Raw genomic sequence first — 19,797 nt, 5'->3', positions numbered from 1 at the left:
GTTTTTTATGCATCCACATGCATGGATGTGCTCTGTGGTAAATTGTGCTGTGAAACATACACATTTTGTCTGTTATTTTCCTGTGATATCGCCTGCCCCTACATTCACATTTTATTTCTGACAGTTATTACTCCCACATCAGTATACTTTTTGTCTTAATTGCTCATGTTTTAAGCAATGGATAAAGAATATCAGAATGACTGAGATAATAGTAATTGCTACTATTGAATACATTTCTGAAATTCATTCATCATTTTGGTGTGGTAGCTGTTTTACTTCATTCTTTTTTAAACAGGCAAGCAAGTATTTATAGCAAAGATTAATTTGGTCACTAGTCTGTAATATTTTATGTAAAATATTTTGATAAAAGGATTGTATCATCTCAATAGATTTTATATTACCCTGTTTTTTTTCTTAAAATAACAATAAGTCTTATTTAATTTATGGTTTTCCTCTATAAATCAATGCTGCTGCTGATAGTATTTATATAAATTAGAAAAACAGTAAGCTTTGTAGTTCTTTTGTTTTGAGGAAATAGAGATTCCTGTGTGGTGATGAAAGATCCTCAACATTTGACTTTTTTGTTTCCATTGGACTGTACCACCCTGGCAACCAGTTTGTGAATGAATCAATTCTTTGATCCACAAGATCCATAACATGCTGTCAAAGTAGCTGAAAATGTTGGCAATCCCTCTATTACCAGGGATTTGTTGCTTTATTCTTTCATTTAAATACTTCTTTAGTAAAAATGTTAATTTTATCCATCTTCAGAAATATTACTAGCTATAACTTCTATATCATGCTTACATCACATGAACCAAGCTGAGTTTCTTTTAAGTACAGAAGGCTTATGCAAAATGTATTAATTTGATTGTTTGATTGTGATAATGTGTAACCTATACTGGGAAAGGTACAGAAGTAGTTTAATCTGTTCCTCCTGTTTGATATCATAGCAACTTTTAATATAATCATTGTCAGTCTTTTGAGATAGGCGATATTAGGGAATCAATTCCATAAGCTTGACTGGAAATACTATATATTATTGATGTAGGCAATTGTAGTGTCAGGCCTGCAGCCGTATTTTCTTTTGGGTTTTTGGCCTGCCACAATTTCTATTAATCTGCTATGCATTTTCTATTGTGGGAAAATGGGAGGGGGGATTGTAAGGAGTCACATATTATGTAGCTACAACAAAATTCTTTCTAGAAAGTCTAGGTCATATGTCTCGGCACTTCTGCACCTGACTGGAATGGGATGGGTGGAACTGTCAACATGGCAGTGGGAGATTGGACCATGTGATGGACTTGTGGGTGTGGGGACATGATCTTGAACTTTCAACTGGGTGGGGGAAACCAGGAAGCTTTCAGATTTGGGTTTTCCCAGATGTGCCAACATGCCTCTCTTAAGGAATTGGAAATTTGAGCAATACTTTGCCTTGGACTCTGATTTACTTTTGGATGCTATTTGGAACCCTGGCATGTAGCTGCTCCCTCTGCATAATTTCTTTAAGGTCATCTCCAAAACATCACAGTATTCTCCTGGTTTGGCTCCAGAGATTTTGAATATATTTAGCACTTTTATGAAGTAGTTCTGCTCTTAACTTCAGATAAAGCTATTTCCAAAGAATAGAATTGGAAGATTATAGGTCAGTCCCTAACAATTGTAATGTGAGACAGACCAAGAAAATACATTGTCTCCAATGGAATTTCATATGCTAGATCATGATGATTCATCCATGCATTGCGAACTTCAAGATTGGATTTCTGTAATTATTATTGGGGTGAGACTTAGTTGAGACATGTCCAGAAGTTACAGTTGGTACACAGTACAGTGACTGAAACACTAACAGGTATACCATAGTTTACACATAATTTCTTCATCTAAAAGATATGCTTGGCTGACAGTCTCTTACCAAACCCAATTTAATATATAGAAATTAATCAGTATCAGAAGCCTTCAAACATCTTGAGACAAGTTACCAGGACAAAGTTTCCAGTTACATCAACTCAAAGGCAGGGATCTACATTCTTCAGAAGAACACCCACGCTCATGTTGTGGCCTGTGAAATGCTGCTTGGCATCAATGTAGATGTGGTTACTTTAAAACAGAGGTCCCCAAACTTGGCAAGTTTAAGACTTGTGGACTTCAACTCCCAGAATTCTCCACAAGTCTTAAAGTTGCCAAATTTGAAACCTCTGCTTTAAAAGGTCCTCCCCTCTGCAAGAAACCAGTCCTCAATGAAAGCTTAACATTACCCCTAATGTTGTAAGAACAATATTGCTGTAAACTTTTAATCTGCAAAATGCTACTTCTTAATATTCTGGGTTTGATATTTAATACATTGTATTTTTTTTCCAGAAAAAAAGATGTATAATAGGACTTGAAGACCTTTCCTTGTTAGTTTTATTTTAATTGCTATATAGAAATGAACCAGAAGTCATTTGTTGGGCCATGTGAAGAATTTGCAGGCCATCTAGGCAATGAAGTGGCTCAAAGTTGGACATCAGTTGGAGAAGGATTAGCAATATGATGGGGACTACCTCTTGCAGTTATCAAGGATGAATTTGAATCTGCAGTTCTGAGGAAGTGGGCAAATTCTCTGCTAATTTGAAGCTTAAATCCCTGTTCTTCATGATTGTTGAAAGCCTTTAGGAACATGATAGTAGGCTAATTGGTTCTCTGAAGATGTACTTTTGCCTGCCTGAATCTGATTACTTCAATTATGTTATCAGAGGAAAAGAAATGCTGTGCTAACTGCATACCAGGACAGATTTCTAAACTTCTTTCATTTCCCCCTAACTTTTTCTTTCAGAACTAAAAACTCCAAACATCTAGAGCATGTGGGTGTTCAGAATACTGCTAACGTAGATTTCCCAGTACTCTCCTCACTATTGATTATTTGAGCCAGAAAGTTATAATTCAACCACATCTGGAGCAAAGGTTTCAAACTCACGACATGTTGTCTTCACATGAAGTATTGCAACTTTTCTTCCCTTGCTAAACTGGGGGTGTAACCAGTGTGTGAGAAATCTGTCCCATGGACTGTGAGTTTGATACCCTGATCTGGGGGGGGGGGTCATAAGAACCCTATCTTTACAATATTCACTTTACTTATGTCAAAATTCTTGAAACATCAGATTGTTCTAGTACAGGGCTATCAAACACAAGGCCCAGGGACCCAGCAGGGTACTTAGATCAAGCCCATATGACCGCCATGGAAACAGCAAAGGACCAGCCTATAGTGCCTCTGCAGCAAAAATGGAGCTCGGGAGGGGCACCCACAGGCAAAAGCCTTCTGATTTCGCTGGCAGAGGGTTGCAGGTGACTGTCGCAGCCGAAAATGGAGCTCGGGAACTCGTTTTCACTGGCAGAACGGTCAGGCCACCACAGGAGCCCCTGACACGAGTAACATCGAGCTGGCCACACCCAGCATGGCCATGCCTATCATGGTACCCCAAGGTCAAATACAACCCTGATGCGGCCCTCAATGAAATCGAGTTTGACACCCTGCTCTAGTATAACTGTATATCCCGTTATAGAAAACAGTAAGAAATGTATTGATATGTATTGTGTAAGTGTTTCAAAATTATTTAACACCAGCAGGCTTTATAGGATGCCTAAATATACATGTATATAATCTCTTTTTTTCAGAAGTAGGGATGTTAATGTACCAGAACACTTATGCTCAAGAACATTTCTATGTCCCCTACAGAACTGCACATGCAAGAGCTAAAGCAGATACTGCAGAGCAAGCCTCCCAGTCTGCTCGTCAGGAATGTGATGTTGCTAGCAGTTGCCAGAGAACTATCCGGGTTTCTATCAACCAGGTGACAGAACGAATCTTTGCTTTATTTATATAATACAATGCATTATATTGCTTTTAAAAAATTATGAATGAATAGCTCTGAGATAGTGTGTATTGTCTTTTAAGAATGCATGTCCTAGGAAAGAGGATAAGATGCTAATGTCATCTTTTTATTAAGAGAAAGTTATGGTAACTTTTATAACTTTTGTGCATTTACAAGTTATTTGTGAGAGAAAATACTTAACACTTCAATATATTGCTAATTCACTAGCCATCCCTGTGTAAATATAATCCTGACCACCAATCAATCATCTCAGAGAAAGACAGGGATTTTCGGAGAAGTTTCAGTTCTTTGCAACAGCTCACCCTATAACCAGAAGCTTTGAGAGCACATCGTATGTTAGTAAGATCTGGTAGTTCCTTTTCTGAATCCTGGCAGTTCCCTACATTTCCTAACTGTAGCTAAGCAACACCCTCCTCTTGGGCTAAAATGTCCTGAAAGTCAATATTGTAGGAAAATATAACTTTTACACAGTTCTAGTGACAAAGAGCTTAATGTGTAAAGCAAGATTTCTGACATTTAATGGCCAATCACAGGATGAACAACTAAAAATCAAAAAGGGGACCTATAAAGCCTAGATCTTTCTGGAGAAAAAAAATTCCAGTAAGAGAAGACACAGCAGTCCTCAATTATTCTTCTATGAGTCATTCTTCCCCTCTTTAATACAGCACTGGTCTACCTTTGGACTGGAGTTGGGCATCAGTTTTCTCCAATCTGATGCCTTTCTGAACTGTCCTGCTAAATTCCCATCCATCCAGCATGAGTAGGGAACATCAGGTTAGGAACAACTACTGTAACCACTGAAAGACTGATGGTCTTTGTAAAATACTGTTTAGTTTTAAGACTTTTTATTTGTTTATTTTTAATTTTAGTGCAGGATTCAATTACCTTTTCAGTCAAATATACTGTATCCCTTGTTAAGGCTGAAATTGTGAGTTTTCTCTCATATTAGTTACTTTGAGGAAACCCTTCACAGATAAAACCATATTTACTTCTTGCCATTTTCATCTTTAACTGTTTGTTTTGGGATATATATTTTTGCATAATATCCTGAGAATTTCAACTGAATGTGCTATAACAGAAAGAAAATGTGTAACTGAAATGAGCAAACATAACATATTTTTGATTACAGTTATGTGCATGCACATTTTGTCTATAAATGGCAATAAATTCCAATTTAAGAGAAATATATAGCTTGGAGATGAACTGTGGAGTCCTAACTCTACTCTGAACTTGGTTGTTTGCTCTCTGATATTTCATTACTTGACTGGATAACATAGGTCTAATAGTCAGGGATAGGTTGTCCTCAACTGATAACCATTTGTTTAGTGACCATTGAAAGTTACAATGGAACTGAAAGAGTGACTTATGATTGGTCCTTGCACTTACGACCATTGCAACAGGATCAAAATTCAGACATTTGGCAACTGGAATATATTTAGGATGGTTGCAACATCCTGGAATCATGTAATTGCCATTTGTGACCGTCCCAGCTGGCTTGTGACAAAGTCAATGGGGAAGCCAGAATCACCTAATAATTGCATGATTCGCTTAACAACTGGGCTGACTCATTTAACAACATAAAATATCATTAAATTGGGTGCAAATTGTTTACGAACTATCTTACTTAGCAACAGGAATTCTGGTCCCAATTATGGTTATAGGTTGAATACATAATGGAATGTCTGCAAGCAAATAACCAAATCAGATAGCCAATCAATCAGATTAGAGCGGGGGACCATGGAGGTCTTCTAGTCCAACTCCTGTTCAACTGGGAGATCCTATGCCCGTGATGGCGAACCTATGGCACACATGCCAAGGATGGCACACAGAGCCATTGTCAGAGCCCTCGAGGCTTGCCCGTCAGCTCAACGCGCATGCGCGCACTGGCCAGCTGACTTTGCCCTTTTTGAGCCATTTTTTGCCCTCCTCCGCAGCGCGAAAAACCATCCCTATGGGCAAACTGAAAATTCGGGAATGGACTTCTGGTTTGCTTGTAGGGCCATATTTCACCTTTCAAAGCCTTCAGGAGGCTTCCCTGAAGGCTTCGGAAAACAGCCCTACAGTCAAACTGGAAGTTTGTCCATAGGGCTATTTTTGCCTTCAGGAGGCTTACCTGAAGGCTCCAGAGGGCAAAAAACAGCCCTAGGAGCAAACAGGAAGTCGTTCCCAAATTTCCGGTTTTTATATAAGCAAGGATTGTATTAGCCAGCAGTGTACTGCCGCACACTGCTGGCTCATATTTAAGTGATTGTCCACTAGGATTCCAAGTTCCATCTCACAGTTACTCTGAGACAAGTTCACAATTATTATTATTATAATTAATAACTATTGTAATTTATAAATTATAAGGTCACAATTGTTATTATTACAATTAATTATATTATAATTATTATAAATTATTCTCTATTTTGTGTTTTAAAAGGTAACCACATATGTTTTTTATAAATGCAGGGGGCAGCATGTGTGAGGTGGGGATGCATGCATGGCGGTAGGCACATGTGGGGAGGGAGGGGGCAGGGCATGGGGGCGGTAGGGCACATGTGGGGGGCCACACGCAAGCTCGGAAGCAAGTGGGGAGCATGCACGGGGTCACATATTACATTTTGGGATTCAGGGGTGCATTCGCATGCACACTTTGGGCACTTGGTCCAGAAAAGGTAGCCATCATTGCTATAGATATTGAGATAAAGACAATAAGAACTATAATGATTCCTAATCAGCTCACAACACTCAATTAAAACAAAGATAAAAACAAAATCACCTTTTCCCATCTGGCACCAGATCTAACAGCCTCTCAGCTCAACCCACATCTTAGCCTGGTGCCTGGGAGAAGTCCCAGCTCTTTTTAGCATTCCTTCTGTCTTCTGCCACATATTGTGTGCATTTTTTTCTACTTAGGGTCTTCCAGGACAGTGTTAGATTTTTTAGGCCAGACTGATAGTTTCTCTGGGACTGGCAACTCAGCTATCTGGAGAAGAATATAATACTTTACTTTTTAAAACCTGCTGTTGTATTGATACTAATAGATTCAGGAACAGGGAGAATTGCTCTGAAAATACATTAGTTTGATGTATGAATGCTAGACATTTTTTGCCACCTATATTTGTGTATTGTAGTTAGTGCTATACAGTATCTGTATATTTGTAGAACGAAGTTTTGTCCAGTTCTCAATTAGCCGCTCATAGGACAAAATTAGTTTATAGTTGGAATGGGCTTTTTACAGTGCATAGTGAGTATGCAGATTGTGACATAAACTAAATAAATAGCACAACACTAAGTGTTCAATAAAGACACAAACTCTGTATGATAAAGGAATGCTGCTTAGCTAATCTGGTATGTGTCGGTGTGTGCATGCACACACACAGACATGCCATTGCAGAAATTCATAGCATAGGATTTAATTAGAAGTGAATTTTGATTAAATGCCAGTAAAATTCACAAAACCTCAGAGACAGATTGTTAATAGTACCAAAATAATATTATTGCTTTATTATTCAAAGGTTGAAGAGACTGGGAATTTTAATGCTTTTAATAAACAAAAAGAAAGAAAAATAGAAAGAAACAGCAATTGGGTGAAAGCAAGAAGCTTAAATTAATCAAAATTAATGCTGTGAAACTACTTTAGAGGTGATAGGAGTCAGCACATTAGATGAGAAACCTGATCCTGCACCTATCAAAGTTAACTGCCAAACACTGCAGGTTCAGCCCATGTAATTGAAATGTGATACAAGTGCAAAAGTGCTAATGCTATTTTAGGCTGTGTATGGAAAAGCAGAACGTCATGGAGAAGCAAAGTCCCTTCTTTGCATATGTCTGCACTGGATATTGGCAATTGCAGTGCTGAAAAGATGGAGAGAAGGTGAAAGGAATTAAAAGAAGTAGTAATGGTATAAGTGAGATTTCATTCTGGAAGCTGCTTTGGAAAAATGATCTTGCATCCTGCATTGCCTTGCAGAAGTTACAGGTTTCAAATAGTGGAAAACTTAAATTTCCACTGATAATATAATGTTACAACAATTCACGGTTAACTATTTTTAAAGTTAACTTTTATTTCTGATATAATAATTGATATATATGGACTTAAATAGTATCAGTGTGAATTATTTATTTTTTATCCTATTTAGAAAGCATCCATCTCCTCACAGAGTGAATGTCATTTACTCTCATGGACATGTAGTGGCAGCTATTTGAGTTGTGAGTTACAATATATTGCCAAAAGTATTTGCTCACCCATCCAAATAATCAGAATCAGGTGTTCCAATCACTTCCATGGCCACAGGTGTATAAAATCAAATACCTAGGCATGCAGACTGTTTTTACAAACTTATGAAAGAATGGGTCGCTCTCAGGAGCTCAGTGAATCCCAGCATGGAACTGTGATAGGATGCCACCTGTGCAACAAATCCAGTCGTGAAATTTCCTCACTCCTAAGTATTCCACAGTCAACTGTCAGCTGTATTATAAGAACGTGGAAGTGTTTGTGAACGACAGCAACTCAGCCACGAAGTGGTAGGCTATGTAAACTCGTCCAACATCAGTTTTTCACCTCACTAATGCGCTTCTGGAAGAATGGTCAAAAATCCTCATAAACACACTCCTAAACCTTGTGGACAGCCTCTTCCCAGAAGAGTTGAAGTTGTTATAGCTGCAAAGGGTGGACCGATGTCATATTGAACCCTATGGATTAGGAATGGGATGTCGTTTGTTTGTTTGTTTGTTTGTTTGTTTATTGGATTTATATTTACAGTAAGTTCATATGCAAGTAAAGGCAGGTGAGCGAATATTTTTGGCAATATAGTGTATGTGAGAAATACAAGTTGTGATATAAATTCCAAATACTATACTTTTCTGACACAGGTCAGGAAACCAATAATTTTGGAAGTGTATCTAACTAACAGTAGCAGTCTTTATTGAAAGAAAAGGACGAATATAAAAGTATATAACCCAAATTTCTCTTTTCTATGTGGAAATCTTTCATTCTTAAGGAAAATAATTCACAATTACAAAACAGAAACTAAAAATAACAATTTCAAGGTACTACTTGGATATTATTCCTGTTATGGATTTTTGCATTTTTTTGTGGGTGTTATGAGTATCTTTTGTGATGAGGCCCAAAAAGAGGATTTCCAGTAAGAAATAATAATTTAGTACTTCTCAAGTTATTGTTGGTTTGATTTTACTTTCAGGTCCTGATTATATTAAGCAGCGATTTCAGGAAGGAGAAATTAAGGAAAAACCAGAAGAAAAAGCTCAGGAAAATCCTCCTACACCAAAAGAATCTCCTCATTTCTATCGAAAGGGCACTACACCTCCTGGGAGTCCAGAAGAAAGTCATAAGCATAGCTCAGCCTCTTCTGCCAAGCCTTCTCCTGCAGAACAAGGAAGGAAACATAATTCCACCCCAGAAGCCAGACTTATTCAAGAAAAAAGAATGTAGTAAGTGAAAACATTGTACCAGTAGTCCACAAACCTGTTTTTTCTAAACCACCTGCTGTGAAAGAAGAAGTGATGGCCAAACATCACCAAAAGTTGTCACCTCGCAACAATCCCAAAAGCAAAGAGAATGGAGAGTTGCACGATCATTACCATGGGTATTTTGTGAAAACTAATCCAACACTGTATCCATATGAGCTTGGGGAAGACGAGGACCATAGCAACCCATCATCTTCAGCAGTTAAACCAGCAGCATCAGCTCAGAAGCCAAGTCCCACCAGAGCTGGGAATCAATTAGATGCCAAAGAATCATTAAAGAAATCAGAATCCTCTGCACCAAAGAATCCAGCTAATAATGACTTGTCTTCAATGGAAAATGAAATCAGTTTGGTAGGTATGGTAGATTGAAAGCACTGTAAGGAATGATTAAAGGATGTTTAGTCTATAAGCAAAATCACCACAGCCAACTTGCCACAGGTCAACTCACCACAGTCAACTCACCATGGTACAACTCACTGCGCGATAATTCAGTGCTGAATTAATTGATTAATTCAGTCACTTTTATTATTGGTGACTACATTTTCATCTAAAGTATTGTAATTCTTGCATTTTGGACTTAATTTATTTTATTATTATTGGCCATGGTTTTGTTGAAATTAATTTAACTTTTGTATTCATTGAGTTGTCCTGCATTGAGTTGGCTGCAATGTGAGTTGGCCATGAAATGGTTGTAGCCTTCAAATATTTGTAGGGTTGTTATATAGAAAAAGAAGTGGGCAGAACCAGTGAGTTAAAACTTCAAGGAATATTAAAATTTCAGACTATGTATCAGGAAATTCCTGATTATGGGAAATATCAGTCAGTGGAAAAAGTTGCTGCATGAGCTAAGAATTAAAGTGGCATCTCCTTACTTGGAGGTCTTCAAACAGGCCGGATAATCAATTGTCAGAGTTACTCTAGTACATTCTGACAGAATTTCCCTCTGCCTTTCTTATACCAAAGAGAATCAGTGCGGTCTTGAGGTTCTTTCTTGTTGCATCTTCCCTTCCTGGGCTAAATTAATCTTCACTTTATCACTATTGCATTCCTTCTTCAAGGTTAGCTGCTTATTCCTCTATACTGTCAGGGTTGTAAAAAGAACATCTTACCAGAAACATAATCACAAAGTTCACTATCTAAAACAAGGGAAATAAAGCCTTAGTAAATGTGATAAGTTTGGGAATAAAGTATTTTGAAAGATTTAAAATAATGAACTGTTTGGGCTCAGTCAAACAAAATTATTTGGAGAAAAATCAATGAAGCATTTGGAATGCCAGCCATTAAACTGAGGGTAGCTTTATTATTCTTTTGTGGTTTGTGACAGCAGATGGCAGAGAAACTATTGTGTAGATAGAAAATGGATTCAATTAAATATCAAAGTATTTTAAGAGGAGGAAATTGAAAGGGGAAAAGTTTAGATATTTCAGTAAAACTATGATCTAAATAACCATAAACAATTACCAAGAAAAAAAGACTTTGGAATAGTTTCACAGTTCTCAAACTTGAATATTATTTAAAAACTCTTGTGAGCAGATTTCAGATACGTATAACAGTGCATGAAAGGAAACCTATGAATATTTTAGGGCTAGAAATGTTTTTCTTTCCCATTCCCCCTTGCAGAAAAGAGAGATTGGAGAAAAGGGCATTACAAGATAATAAGCAGGTACACAATGGGGAACATAATGAAGTGCTTCAGTGTTTTGAATTTTTAAAGGTATAAAATACCTTTACAGAGATGGTCTTCAACTTACAACCATTCAACTAGCAACTATTTAAAGTTACAATTGTACTTTAAAAAGTTACTTATGACTGATCTTCGTACTTACAACTGTGGCAGTGTTTCCATAGTCATATCACCATGATCTGAACACTGGGACCAGTTCACGTTGTAGCATACCAGGATCACATGATCACTATTTGTGAGCAACATCAATGGGGAAATCAGGAAAGGTCACAAATCACAATTACAGGTTGTAAAATCAAGTGTGGTCACAGGATGCCTCATTTAACAACTGCATCACTTAATGATGAATTTTCTGTTCCACATTAGTTAACTACCTGTAATAGTTAAAATACATGTAGTTTAATGAGGTTAGGAGTTATTAGCCATGCTAATAAATAAAATAAATAAATGAGAAAGAGATGTACATACATACATACATACATACATACATACGTACGTACGTATGTACATACATACATATGCATATTTTACCAAAGGTTATTCTCAGATGTGAACAGCATTGTGAAAATCATATTTATGCACATGTCATAAATAAGCTTTTCTAAATACAAGATGCCAGCTTAGTAGAATAATTGAATTACTGTATGTACGTTTGTGTTGACAATCTGAATGTAATATTTTTCTTTCCACTAAGAAGAGTGGAAAAAACAAGGATTTTGAGCTAGCTGTCAAAGGGATTTATGTGATTTGCTATATATGTGATCTAATCAGAGAGCTATATATTTGTATTTGCCTTCTTGCCTTCTTTTTAAAAAATTAAAAGATCATAAGTGTTACAGCTTTGCTTATTTCAAGCAAAGGATAATTTCAGTATTTAGTGCATAATGGGCATATCGATCACACAAACACCAATTACATTATTTTCAACAATTCATATCCACTCAGTATCTTGTTGATGCAGAGTTTTTTTTTACAATGCTGTTTGCAATTTTTCCCCGAAGACCATTTCAGCTGTAGGAAGAAAGCAATTATCTTCGTCCTACCTCTTCTAGAGTCTAGAGACCATCTCAGTAAAAAATAAAAAAAGCCTATCCCATGTGCTACGCATCAGCAGAAAGAATGGCAAAAATAACCCCCCCCCTCTGTAAATAAAATTACCAGTAAGAAAGAGAACTGTCTAATAAGTTAGACCTTTACAACTAATCCTTCCAGCTCACAATATCATTAAAAGAGATCTTTCCAAGACTAACTCCTTATTTGGAATACTAATGCAGATCACTGAGAAATTTATTAAAGTAATAAAAAATGTGCTTGTTGATTTAAGAATACACATGATATTGAAAATTATGTGCATATATGGAATGGAAAACTGATTACTGAATGTAGAAAAAACAGTAAATAATGAAAGGCAAATGAAATGCTTAGCAAATGATTCAATAATGAGCAATGACTGATAAAAGTGTCTGTAAAGCCTTCTTAGTTGTCTGAAATATTTACTGATAAGTGCATAAAGAATGTTTCTGATCATGTTAGGGGTGTATCAGTAGGGAATATGAAGAGATATGTGCGTTTATATGCATATGACCCAGCTTGTGCACTGAGAATCTGAATGATTTGATTAGACAATATGATGAAACCAGAATATGGCTCTGAAATTCATATATCCGAATTTATACATACATAAATACATTCATTCATTCATACATACATACATACATACATACATACTACATACATACATATGGCAGACAGATGGGAGACATATAAATTTAATAAATAAATAAATAGTTTACATTTGTAAAAATGTTTAACAAAGAAAAAAATGGGGAATTACTGTTCTCTAAAGAAATTAAAATGGCTGTGTATAAGAATAAATTATTTTCTGTTTAGAAGTAAAAGATGCCTACATAAAACTTAAAAGTTGAATGCAGTAGGAATCTGGTACTTGAGGTTGCGGTAACACAAAAGATAGGATCAAGAATGAATGGGTCCTGGATTAATGTGGTTTGAATGAATGACCAGTATAAAAAGGCATGCTGAGATGATTTGGTCATATCAAGAGGATCCAATTGCAAAACAAATGCATGATGGAAGAGGTACAGGAAGATACTGGAAATCTTAGGTACATTTAATATCCTCTAAAAGACAGAAGTCAGAAGTGGAAAAGGCTTCATCTGAAGGAGTTTATGAATGTCATGGAAGTTACAGATGCATAGATAGAATGAATGATGTTATAAACTAATTTTACCTATTTTCCTTGTCTCATGCCTGTCTTTGTCTTAACTAGTTCTTCTTTTTTGCATTCTGCAAAATGTTAATTTTCTTGAAAGAGGACAGCATGATGTATGTATTTCAGAGTCCAGATACACAATGATAAAAAAATAAAGATGAGCTAAGCATAGCCCTTCGGAGCCTTCATAAATAGTGAGATTCTGTTTATAAAATACACCTGCAACTAAAATCAACAAGAAAACTGTTCTTTCTTAACTGACCCTCTTTTAATATATACAATAGTTCAGAGGTGGGTTGCAAATCCCAGCGCTACCAGTTTGCTCAAGCTGACGTGTGACACTTCTGAGCATGCACAAAAGCATCCGGGCGGATGGATGGAGCCTCCCGCTGCCACCACTACCAGTTCACCCAATCCAGGCTGAACTGGAAGCAACCCATCTCTGCAATAGTTCCTACCAGACAACATATCATAATGCCTGTTAGGGAAAAAAAAAGAGTTAAATGTTGTTTTTCTCTTTTGTACACCTTAAGCTTACTGTTACACAAGGACAATTCTCCAGGCATGAATAAAGCTTTTCTATTATAGCTTCCTTATAAACACCTGCTCCAATCAATCACTGAAAGCAGAGACTAATTTTGCCTTTTTCTATTTTGAGCCATAGCTGATCACTAAGCCCTTATTTATGGTGCTTCACCCTAAAGCATTCTGGAGTCACACTGTTAATGTTTTAAAAGACGCAAGTTGAGCTGCACTTCGGATTTTATTACAGAGCACTTTGTTTGCAGTTTTTTTTATTGTTTAAAGCACCTCCAATTATATGAGTATCTTTTCTGTTCTTCCTGATGTGTGAAGTATTCCTTTTATTTTTCTTCTTGATTTATGAGTTATATTTCTATTTCAGCTGACTCAAAGGGCTTTCAAACTTTTTTGAAGCAAGTGTCATACTTGAGCAATTCACCACAGGCCACATTTGGAAATATAGGAAGCGTAAAACAAAGAAGGAAACAATGAGGAAATTACTAAATTTGAAGTTGCTCTAGCAAGGCAAGAGGTTAATTAAATATAATTAAATTATAATTAAATTTATTAAAGCATGGAGGTATTGCTTCCCATGTTTTTAATTTTCTTTTAATAATGTAGTTTGGAGTTTTAGACAAGCCTCGCCCAAGACTTTCAGGAGCCTCATATCAATCGTTTCCTATCATCAGCAGTACTGAAATTATGTACTAGGAATATGACAAAAATTACCATTAAAAGAGAATGCCTATAGCTCAGGGTTGAATTGTGGAATCCCTGGGGCACTCTGAGCTGGATTGTTTGCTTGTTGATATTTCATTACCCAACTAGGTAACATTAACAAACGGCAAACTCTAAACTTACACTGACATTACCTAGTTGGATAACAAAATATCCATAACCAAATAGCAAAATTCAGAGAGCATAAAAAACAACCATCTTTATAAATTGTCTTATCTATTTTGTATACCCTCAAACAGAGGTCATGGATAATGCTAAGTTGAGGCTGAAACACGTATTACGGATATCATTAAATGTTATAGAGACTGGTTTATATTTTGCCAAAGCCAGTTAGACTTATGACAGCTTATAAAACACACTTAAAATATAGCAATAAAATATTTACTGTATATAACGTACAGGTAAGTCCTCCGTGTACAACCACAATTGATCCCAACATTTCTATTGGTAAATAAGACAGTTGTTAAGTGAGTTTTCCTCCATTTTATGACCTTTCTTGTCACAGTTGTTCAGTTAATCATTGCAGTTATTAAGTTAGTAAATTAGTAAAGTTAGATGTTAAGTAAATCTGGCTTTCCCATTGAGTTTGCTTGTCAGAATGTCACAAAAAGTCTGTATGAGACCAAGATACTGCAGCGGTCATAAATATGAGCCAGTTGTCAAGAATCTGAATTTTGATCACTTGACCATGGAAATGCTACAACAGTCATAAATGTGAAAAACAGTTATAAATCTTTTTTCAGTGCCTTTGTAACTTTGAATGGCCACTAAATAAACTGTTGTAAGTTGAGGACTACCTGTAACACTAAAATCCATAACCAAATAACAGTAATCAATAACAAATACTGTACTAAATGAATGAATGGATTTTATCAGAACCATAATATGAAGCACCATTCTTCAAAAGAGTTTGTTATGTGCTATGGAGATGTCTGCGCCAGTGTCAGCTACCTTTATGAATAGCATGGGAGTATTTCATAATAATGAAACGGTTAACATGAATAAAATCTGAAAAAGCAGAGATATTAATATAAATACAAAAAGCAAGTTAGTTCGGGCCATGGTCTTTCCTATAATGATGTATGGGATTAAGAGATGGACACTAAGAAAAAAAGATTTGATGACTTTGAACTTATGGAGTTGAAGTTCAACACATTTGGTTGGGAACAGATTGAGGAAAATTGGACTACTTTATTAAGAGCTGCCAGTTCAGAAGGCCAGCATTTAGTTATGATACATGCCTTTTCCAAAATCTTTTGCTTTAATATTTGTAGAGATAAATAGTTTGATGTTGATAGACATAAAAGCATCTGGAAATCATACTTTTATTTACATCTACAATTTAAACGGTTTGAAGTTATAGAGCTATTCATTCTTTTCACAGCATTTCCTGATTTCCTAAGGAAAAACAATATTCAAATGACACTATCATAGTTATATACTTTATATATCGCACATGTAACAAAGAGATTATAGCTTTTTGGACATCTCAGAAATAAATGTAATGTGATTTTTTAAACAGGAGCAAGGTCTTTCGATTTCAAAATCTTTCATTCTTCAAAGGTCTTGTAAGGTCCACAAGTGCTTTAATTCTGTCATAATAATTTGAAGCATTTTATTTACTTTGCAAATGTAATCACATCTATTTTTTTCCCATTTTTAGGGTCCTAATTCAATCATGATTGTCATGGTAATGCTCTTGAATGTTGGTTTAGCCATTCTTTTTGTCCATTTCCTAACTTGATTGGAATTAAGAAAGGTAAGAATGCTCTTGTACTTCCCATATGGAAATTCTATCCTTCCCCAATATTTTTCCTTTTTAAAACGATTTGTTAACTTTCATGTCTCCCCAATTTAATTTTGGCTATGCCTGACTGTGATTCAACATAGTTACTTAATGATATAACTGTTTTGATCCTTCAGTGAAGTCATGACAACTAGTGGCGTAAGCCCACAGTTCTCAGCAGTTGTGTCATCAGCCTTTTTAATGGCACGAGTCATGTTCAGACACAGGGAAGGAGGCATGGAATTAGGATGGGACACGAGAAATGTGGAAACTTGGAAAATTCAGCCCAAAGGCTTTTGAGGTCCTCTGAAAGCTGAAGCCAGCAGCCACTGTTGGGGGGGAAAAATCATCATCATATACACCAGCTTTCTGAAGCACTCCAACAAATAAAGTATGTTGGTTACTCCATCTGTTTGAACAGAGAGTGTAACTAAACTGGAAATGTACAGAGCTGCACTTTTGTTGATGGAACCGAACAGCTGCCTTACTATTTTGCTGTCTGATGTTTTTGGTCGGGGAGATGGGAAAGTGACTGCCAGAGGAATGTGTTCAGAGGATTCTGTTGCTGTGGAAGAGATTCCAGTATTCACTCCTATCTCATTAGAAGAAATAGTTAGCAGCATCACTCACCAGTCTTATTCCATTACCTGCTGCTTTTAAAATCTCTGCCATTTTCTGGGAGATTGCATTTCATTTGCTTATGCATGATTTCTGCTCACTTGCTATTTATTTAAAGCCTTTGTACAGCAGTAATATAATAATGTTGACCAGCCTGGAAAACTTCCCTGGTTTTTAACCTGTATTGGAGAAAACAAATAAAGCCTGTGCTATAAGCACAGTGAGAATATTTTCTGGCAAAATCTATTTCTACATAATATTTATTTTAAAATGTAAGATAGAAAAGTCATTTTTCGGGATTAGCAGGCAATATACTATGATGACCTTTAAGCCATAGTTTATATCTTCCTGGTTATGCCAGCAAGTCAGATTATTTAAAATGCTGTAGGGTTTATCAAGCTATAGCAGCATGCTGAATTAGCAAAGTGGGAGACTTTGAGAAGTGGATTGCCAGTTAGTCAGCAATGTGAGATTTTGCCCAGTTGCGTTCAAATTCTACTAGGATTAAAGCCTCGCCTAATTAGACAGTAAAACCTGTTAATTCAATTTATCATAGCCATTTTTAAAGCTTACACTTCATGTTGAATACATTCAGGTAGAGCATTTAAATCTTTAACACTGACTATCAGCTTGATGCCTTTAATGTTGCTAAACAAAGTCTGTCATCTTACCTCATCCACTCAAAACTTAAGCCTCAAACTTTAATTTGATTCTTTGTGTCAGTTAGATGTACAGTCCTTTGTTTTGATGATGTGATCCATGTTTTATGCTCCCCATTGAAATAAATGTAGTAAAGGAGCATGCTTATTTATTTTTCAGAAAACTGTACACGGTGTGATCATTTGGAAACTCAGCATTTTAATTTGAAATAAAAGGTATAGGACTTGAGTTTTCTTTTATTTTCAGCTCTTAGAAATTATGCTTTTCAATAGATATTTAATCCTATTGTATATTATTATTAATGATTATTATTACTAATACTATTATTTGCATGGTTTAGTAGAAAGTTTTCTCATAATTACATTAGTTATCACAAAAGGCAGCCCATTCTAACTGAAATGGTTTGGAATAATTCTCAGAAATTGGAGCTGCTTTGTGCAGGAAAATAATATAGTGGCATTTTTTGCAGAAATGGGTTGACAGTCCTGTATTTTGACCAGTATGAAATTGAGAAGAACACAAAAAGGCAGCAAATGTAACAACTTTTTTTAAAGAAGCAAAACATAATTTACTTATAAGTTTAGAAAAATATTTCTTCCTTAAGAATCAGAACATTAAATTTTAACAAGCCTTATGTAAACATGCTTATCTACAACAGGCCCCAATTAAGTTGTTGATTATGCTAATTTTGTAACACAATATTACATGTGTATTTAAAAATCCAAAAAGTATAGCTTTTGAAAATTTATAAATTAAACATGTTGTTTCTGTTTTAAATATAATTTATAAGCTTTTTTAAGAGTAAAGCTCCAATAAAAATTGTTAGTATTTTTCTAAAATGTGCATTGCTGTATTTTACATAAAGGTTATTTATAGTTGGTTGTAATATTGTACACTACATTTTGGACAGCTTATAATCCTGCCAATGTATTTAAATATGTCACTTTTGTCTATTTAAAATTTCTTGCTGTGAATGAACTTTTATCTAATGAGCTGCTTTATTTATAATTTCTGGAAATCAAAATGGATAATGTACAGTTTTCATAACTGTATTTGCTCTAATTAAAGAATAGTATTGGTTACAAATGCATAGCTGTCCTTTATTTTCTCTCTCTCTCTCTCTATAGCCAGTTAATGTTTCTTACATTTTCCTTGCTTTTTTAAGGAAAAACATAAATACTATACAAATAAAAACACACCTATGTTACAAGTTCAACTTTATTGTGGTTATATAGACAATATGTCATACAGTGGGACCTCAGGTGCTGACTATAATACAATCCAGGATTTGGTTGTGACCAGAAGCAAGACTGACTGCGTATGTGTGCACATACAAAAAATGGTGTGGAAGGGGAAATTGCTGTGGCAGGGGAAATCACTGCAGCTGTGTTTATTCGGCCCGAGGATGTGTTCGTGAACTGAGTAAAATTTAGCAGATTTTCGGTCGGCACCTGAATTGTTCCTAGTCTGAGGCATTCAGGACCGAGGTCCCACTCTATTACCATATTTTTCAGAGTATAAGATGTACCTTTTTCCCTCAAAAAAGAGGCTGAAAATCTGGGTGTGTCTTATACACTGAATACAACATTTTTGCCTCCTAAAACCTCGCCCCTTCACCAAAATGGCCATGGAGAGCCTGTAGAAGGCTTTCAGAGAGCTTTTGGGGGCTGGAAAGGCAGAAATGAGTGAAAAACGGGCCGTTATTTGCTCAATTTTGCTCCCCAGCTCCCACAAGTACTCTATAAGCCTCCTAAAGGCTATGCATGCAATTTCTTTGACAAAAATTTGACCCATTTTTGCAAACAAACAAAAAAAGGCAGTTTTTGCTAATTTTGGAGAGGGCCATCCCCAGGAGCACTCTGTAAGCCCTCTAAAGGCTATTCATGCCTTTTTTTTTTTTTTTGAAAAAAACAGGCCCTTTTTGCGAAAAACAGGCCATATGGGGGAGATTTGCAGAGTGCAAAAACTTTTTTTTTATTTGCCACTTCAAAACCTTGGTGCGTCTTATGCTCCAAAAAATATGGTAGGTTCCCTTAGAAATCAATATACGAAGAAACAGAAATAAAGACTTTTATAATGCTACTTTCCAAATATAATACTATCTTTTTTCATTGCATTTAATGAAGCAAACATTCAGTGAATGTTATACTTGCTCTATATATCTTCACTCTTTGTCCCGAGGTAAACTTATGGGACAAAACAGAATCTATGTGTAACC

General features: G+C 35.9%; 1 protein-coding gene across 1 annotated transcript in view; it reads left to right on the top strand.

Moving 5' to 3' along the window:
• JPH1 (junctophilin 1) overlaps positions 1-18,087 on the top strand; it is a 57,413-nt gene extending 39,326 nt beyond the window's left edge. The window contains 6 exon segments of the mRNA XM_032223238.1: positions 3,713-3,804; positions 3,807-3,827; positions 9,056-9,295; positions 9,298-9,692; positions 16,179-16,274; positions 16,439-18,087. Coding sequence (XP_032079129.1) covers positions 3,713-3,804; positions 3,807-3,827; positions 9,056-9,295; positions 9,298-9,692; positions 16,179-16,259 — 829 coding nt within the window. The 3' untranslated portion in view covers positions 16,260-16,274; positions 16,439-18,087.
• Positions 18,088-19,797: the final 1,710 nt, after the last annotated feature.

This window comes from Thamnophis elegans, chromosome 8 (genome assembly GCF_009769535.1).
Source record: "Thamnophis elegans isolate rThaEle1 chromosome 8, rThaEle1.pri, whole genome shotgun sequence".
NCBI lineage: Eukaryota > Metazoa > Chordata > Lepidosauria > Squamata > Colubridae > Thamnophis > Thamnophis elegans.
This window is presented reverse-complemented; position numbering and strand designations above follow the sequence as displayed.